Here is a 6,554-nt window from a genome sequence, read left to right on the forward strand (position 1 = left end):
GAACCGGGGATTGAACTCAGATCCTTGCATTTGCCAGTCAAGCGCTTATCTTACTGAGCCACCTCCCCAGCCCCCCCCCAGCCCTCTATTACATCTTACATCTGTTCCATCTTCCCTTCCCTCTCCTCTCCTCTCCTCTCCTCTTTCTTTCCTCCCTTTGTCCCTAGTGCTGTGGATGGAACCCAGGGCCTTGCATCCGTCAGTCAGGCACTCCACCAGCTACATTTTCTCCATCAATCAGTCAAAATTGCAGCGAGACTGCTTGTATGTATAGTCTCAAAATGCTTGCCATTGGGAAGGGGCCCTGTCCTCAGAAAGCCCAGGAACCACCAGCGCAGTGGAAGTGGTTTAGCATTTGGTCTAGGAGAGGTGCGGATTTAAATCTGGGTTATGCTGCTGTATTAACTGAGGTCAGCTCTTTTTTTTTTTTTTTGCGGTACCGGGGATCGAACTCAGGACCCTGCTGCGTGGGTCAGTCAGGCACTTATGCCACTGAGCTGTCTCCCTGGCCCATGAGGTCAGGTCTTTAAGAACTTGGTGCCTCAGCTTTCTTATTTATAAAATGGAGATGCAGGTTGAATATCCTTTATCTGAAATGCTTGGGGCATCTGGCTGGCTGTCGGGTTGGTGTGCAGATGGCTTCTCAGGCCTTCTTGTCACTCTGCGTCGCACACCCGCCGAGAGGCTGGGGGACCCTGAGCCTCCTCTTCGCATGGGCTAAGCCGCACTCTGCAGTGCGGTTCAGGTGCTCGCTACAGGGCTCCGTGAGCCTTTGCATTCTCTGCCTGAGGCTGGGGCAGAGGACAGGATCGTGTTGGCTTTCAGGACTCTTCATTTCCTAACGGCTGCTGCTGTCTTTCAGAGGAGGGTGACTGCCCCAGAACAGAGCTTTAGAAATGAGCGCTGAGGGGCTGCCGAAGGTGGTTAAATTCTGTTCTGGGTACTGGCAGCAGAGTTAGCACTCTTCATTGGCGTTTACCAGCCTTCAGAGAGCCTCGCCCCCAGCCATGGCTGCCAGGAAGAACTTGCGCCAGGAGGTGAGAGCAACAGGAAAAGACCCCCCACACACACCTTGTATGTATTCTCAGCATGAAGGCTTCGCATTATGGAGTCTCCTTTCTTTCTTTCTTTCTTTCTTTCATCCCTCAAATGCTAATTGCGTGCTAATCTCCATGCCTGCACTGGGGATTCAGTGGTAAACCCAAAGGTGATAATTCCAGCCCTGCAGAGCTTAACATCCACCTGTAAGACTTTAAAGAGAAGACAAGCAGCATCAAATAGCGACCCGTGGGTGCAGTGGAGTAAAGAAAAACAGAGAAGGAGCTGGGGTACCCATAAGGGCAGGAAGTTGCCCTGAGCTGACTTTGCGGGGCGCAGGGAGGCAGAGCTGGGGGGAGGGAAGGAAGCCAGCAGGTGTCCAGGCAGAGCTCGCAGCAGGACGGAACCGCAGGGCGGAGGGGTGGCACGTTCTGGGGCACCAAAGCCAGTGCCAGAGGAGCAGAGTGAATGAGGGGAGTAGCCACGAAGTCCTGTAGGGCTTCCCAGGCCATCACGGTGGCCTTAACTTGGACTCCACGCGAGGATCCAAGCACAGGCGACACGATCCCGCTCCTCGGAGGGGCGTAACGAGCTTACCACAAGATCGGTCCATTCTAAGTGCGTAATTCAGTGACTTTTAGTAAATGTACTGAGTCGTGTCGCCATCACCACACTCACTGTTAGCGCCTTTCCAACACCCCACGTCCATGACTCACATTGTAAATGGATTGCTGTGGATCCCGTGTAAGGACTAAAATGAAGAGGTAAGCACGCGGTAGCGCACATCTACAATCCCAGCACGCTGGGAGGCGGAGGCAAGAGAATTGACAGTTACAGCCCAGCCTGAGCGCTTTAGTGAGACCCTGTCTCAAAACAGAAAATGCAAAAGGGCTCCAAAGGCCCAGGGCTCCATGTCCAATGCTAGGGGACAGCGAGCGACAGACAGAGAGATTGGAAAGCATCATGTTTTACCGACATGGGGATGACAGGGAGTCCAGAGGGTGGAGGGGTAAAGACAGGGCTGATAAGCCTTCTTTTTTTTTTAACTCCCAGAGGTTTAACGCCTCCTCCTTAATGCTAAAGTTATAACAGGATGAAAGGCTGCCAGCTCCAACGGTAAAAGCAGATGTTAATAAGATCCAGAGAGCTGTTTCAAAGATGGGGGATCCAGGCACGGAGGCTGCATGTGTCTCCAACCCCCAGACTGGAAGATGATCGCCACCCTCTTCTGCATGAAACTCTGAATATTTATAAAGCGGTGGGCCAAGGTTAATAGCTTAAAAATTCACAAGCGGCAAAGCTGATGGCAGCCGCGGGGATGAAGCCAAATGTGTTTTGGCAAACGCAGCGCCCCTACAGCAGACGGGTGGCCGGTTCTTCTGTTAGTTATGCGCATGATCCATAGCTCGTGGGCCCCGCGGCAGGGGCCTGTGAGGCACCACTGACCACGGCACCGGTGGGAGGGTTTTCTGTGCATTGTCTAGAAGGCTGAAATGGTTGATATTATAAGGCTTAGGACCAAGCAGTGGATCAGATTGAGTTTTTCCCTCTCAGCAGCTGCTGTAGCAGTCCGTGTCATCTTTTCCAAAGGCCGATTTTCTCCTCACCCTCTGTTCCTAGATGTGTGGGAGCCAGGGCTCTGACCCTGGGCACAGTGCTCTCTGAGGTGGGGTTGAGGCGGCGCCTGCTGAGGACCTAAGCCTAAACTAGCATCCCTGCGTGGCTGCGTGGCTGCGTGGCTGCCACGTGGTCTGCGTCTGAGCTTGCAACCACGCAGCCAGCAAAGCCCCCTCGCCTCGTGCAGCTGAGCTGGCAGCATTCTAGAGATGAACAGAAAGGCAGCTGCCCAACAACCTCGAAGAAGAGAATATGTATTCTCAGCTCAGCTCCCAGCTCCCGCCCCTGGCTCAGTTCCCTGCTCGCTGGCAGGACTATTTTATGAGGTTCAACTGCAAGGCTCCATTCAAGGTCGCCGGCTTTTTGCTCAAAAATTCACCTGTTAGCGCTGCTGACCACCAGGGGGCCCAGCCCTCCCGCAGCAGCACCAGGGCTGAGAAGTGGCTCTCCGGTGAGCTGGACTGCACAGGACACACAGGTCTCCTGAGCCCCAGAACCAGCTGCTGGCCTGGTGGTTGCCCGGAATACACCCCCATCCAGCGATCTGTGAACAGCCATCACCCACACGTGGTCCCTATGCTTGTGGATATTGTAACAGCAGAGAGATTGGCTGCAGGGACCTGGTGGCTTTCAGGGTAGCCTCGTGTGGTCTCAGCTTGGTTCTCTCTGCCTGCATGAGCCGGGCAAGCCCCATCTCCCCTCTGAGTCCATTTCTTCATCTGCCGAGAGAAAGTGGCTGCAGTGACATCTTGATCTCTCAGAGCCCTGTTGGTCTTGCTGGCAGCATAACCACGTGCAGCCCCTCGCGGGGGTGGGGGGCTCTGAGCCCAAATACCAGCAGACGGGAGAATTCAGCCCTCTGCCACAGCATCCTCTTCCTGGAAGCAAAAGGAGTGAGGTCAGCTCTGTACCACCAATGCTTCTAACCTCAGAGACAAGGAGCCGTCAGAAAGCGTGGCTCTTCGGGGATTCCCAAATTCTCATGCACCGGGAACCTTCCATTCAAAGCCTCTGGCCCAGAAGCCCAGGTAACAGCAGCTGTGGGCCAAGGTTAATAGCTTAAAACTCTGATCAGAGAATAGGGCCCAAAGAAAAGCTTCCCCAGGTCACTCAGCAAAAGAGCAAGCAAAGCTGCGTTACCAGGATGCGGTTTCCAGGGACCAGCTGAGTGTGCGGCTCCTCCGGATGTGCAGGAACTGGTCTTCCATAGGAAGCACAGAGTGAGGGCTTGGTGGCATCTTCTGTGGTCACTACGTGGCTTCTTCCCTGCACTGTGACCTAGTCCTCATAGACCCCAGGCCCAGGTTCTTTATCACTGCCCTCTTGTAAGAAGTTAAATCATTTGGCTCAAGAAGAGCTCAGAAGAGGCAAAGCTGGGCTTTCAACCCCGTGTCAAAGCCCATCCACTGGCTTTCCCGGTGGACAGCAGTTTCGATACTCGCCGTTCACTGCTCCATCTGGCTCCTTATCAGGTGCCCAGTGTGTGCCGGCTGCAGCTCTAAGCCTGGCACTCAGCTGTGAAAAGGCAGCTGGAAGGCTTGCTCTCGGCTGCCTTGGTGTGAGAGGAACAGATAGAAGATGAACAGATGCTGCGTGGCAAGAAGAGAAAGCAGGGGAGATGGTGTCATGGTGAGGGGTCATGCACCTTGTGACTGTGTGGCAAGGCATTTCTCAGACTGATCCACAGGCGTTCAGCTTCCGGTCTGCTTTGAGACCCAATGCTTCTGCTCCTGGGCCTGGAGGACACACAGGTGGCACTTTGAATAACCCTGGCCTAGAATGTCCCTGAATCACTAGACCAGCACACCCCCACCCCCATGCTGCTGCTCCGTATTTCCTCCAGACCCCAGGAGCCCATGGGCAGAGGAAGGGGGCCGTGGCTCCCACCTGGGATGACGCAGTGCCCCTTGGTGTCTCTAGAGGAGGACACCCCATCCATGTGCACAGCGGGGGCGAGCTTTGGGGACGGGTGAGAGGAGACCTGGCTCCAACTCGGGCTGTGTCCCCTGCTCCATCTGTGCCTTGGGTTTCTTTTAACCCTAAAATAGTGGCCATGATGCTTTGCAGGGATAGATCAGGCACAAGAGGGCTTGACCCAGGGCCCAGGCACAGAATACAGAAGCCCTGTTACTGAACGTGCATGTGTGAGTTTGCATGTGTGTGCGCACGTGTACAGGTGGTATGAGTGAATTCCTCTCCCTCACAGCTGCCACTGCAGCCAGGGACACTGATGGCCTTTTCTGGGGTCTCTCTCCAGGTTGCCAAGGGATCATCGAGGATGTGGTGCTGCTGGGTGCACCAGTAGAAGGAGACCCCAAGCACTGGGAGCCATTCCGGAAGGTGGTGTCCGGGAGGATCATCAATGGCTACTCCAGGTCTGTGCTTGCCTCTGCCCGTGGTTCACCCCCTAGGGTGCATGGGCCCTGGGTGGGAACAAGTGTCCAAGGCCTGTCCTGGAAGATCCCAGGAGCACGGGCACTGGTGTGTCAGGAGCGAGGCGGGACTGTGTGTTCTGATGTGGGAAGCGTCCAGCCCCATGCAGCTGACTGCAGGGGAGCGTCCTGACGAGGGTGTCCCTGTGTCAGGCCTGAGGCCACTTGCAGGATGATAGGAGAGGTTAGAGTGGCTTAGCACAACTGGGGTTGAGGGAAAAAGGGACACAGAGGCATGGAGATGGTGCCCCAAACTCGAGGCCTTGAGATGACACTGACCGCTCTGGTGTTCGCTGTTGACAGTGGAGGAGGAGTGGAGAGGTCCAGAGCCAGCTGTCAGAGCGCTGGGTGAGGGCGGCAGGAGGATGACTGCCACAAGGGGCAGCCAGCACCCAGCGATGGAACAGGCCTTCCAGCAAGAGGGCCAGGCCTGCAAAGGCTGCCGGCCACAGGGCTGGAAAGGAAGCAGCCCTCCTTTGGGGGCTGAGGGGTCTCCCGGGCTGTGATGGTACAATGATCCCCCAGAGGGTGAGAACAGAGGGAAGATGACACCAACCCCAGGGCTCAGCCTGAGAGGTGTGCTCTCTACAGGGCCTCTGGATGAAGCCAAGGGCTTCCGTGACAGTGTTTAAGAACGCGTGACTCAGAGCCACACACGCCTGGGTTCTACTGCTGCCCTGGGTTTCTCCAGTAAAAGAGAAATAGCAGTGACAAATCCCCTGAGAGTGACTGAATGGTTTTAAGAGGCACACATAGTAGGTCTATCAAGGACAGGCCATGTTAGTGCTAATTATTTTATCATCATTATCAGGCGCTGGGAATAATCACCCAGCCAGTTCCTAACAAGCACCAGCCTCATGCCTGATGCCATGGTGGGGACGGAACAGAGAAGGAGACCCCACCCGGCCTTAGGACACCTGGCATCCAGCAGGAATGATAGGCAGGGGACATAGGCCACTGCAGACAGACACACAAAAGCTTATTGTGACACCAAGCTCCAAGAGGCTCTGGTAACTGCAACATTTTTTTCTAAGTATAATGCAAACTCGTTTAGTGACAGATGCTCCCGGAACAGATGAGAGACAGTTACAGGCTGGGTGACCGGAGGCCACTGCCCCAAACCTTGCAGGAGTATTCTGTGATACCTGGGCCACAGGTCGGCTGACTTTTTATGCAACTTGGGACATTACAAATTCAGAAATACAGTATGTCCCCCAAGGAGCCCATATATTGGGGTCATTACCACAAAGGCACAAGATCCTGACCAGTCATTCAGGGAAGGCGACACCAAAGGATAACTTGGCCTTTGAGAAACCATGGGAGTTGGGTGATTCGTGGCAGGGGGCAACAAAGAATAAGAAAGTAAGAAGGACTCCAAAGCCTTTATGGGACATGACTGGCTTGGTGCAGGCAACTTCAAAAGTTACAATTTAAAAAACAATCAGGGGGCTGGAGAGATGGCTCAGC

At 54.7% G+C, this 6,554-nt stretch overlaps 1 protein-coding gene across 1 annotated transcript in view; it reads left to right on the forward strand.

The window, feature by feature from the left end:
* Nucleotides 1-6,554, forward strand: part of Tmco4 (transmembrane and coiled-coil domains 4) — an 86,158-nt gene that overhangs the window by 66,565 nt on the left and 13,039 nt on the right. The window contains exon 13 of the mRNA XM_004637656.2: nt 4,913-5,030. Within this exon, the coding sequence (XP_004637713.1) occupies nt 4,913-5,030 (118 nt within the window). The remainder of the gene's footprint in view (nt 1-4,912; nt 5,031-6,554) is intronic.

Source organism: Octodon degus, unplaced genomic scaffold (assembly GCF_000260255.1).
Source record: "Octodon degus isolate 3935 unplaced genomic scaffold, OctDeg1.0 scaffold00092, whole genome shotgun sequence".
Lineage (NCBI taxonomy): Eukaryota > Metazoa > Chordata > Mammalia > Rodentia > Octodontidae > Octodon > Octodon degus.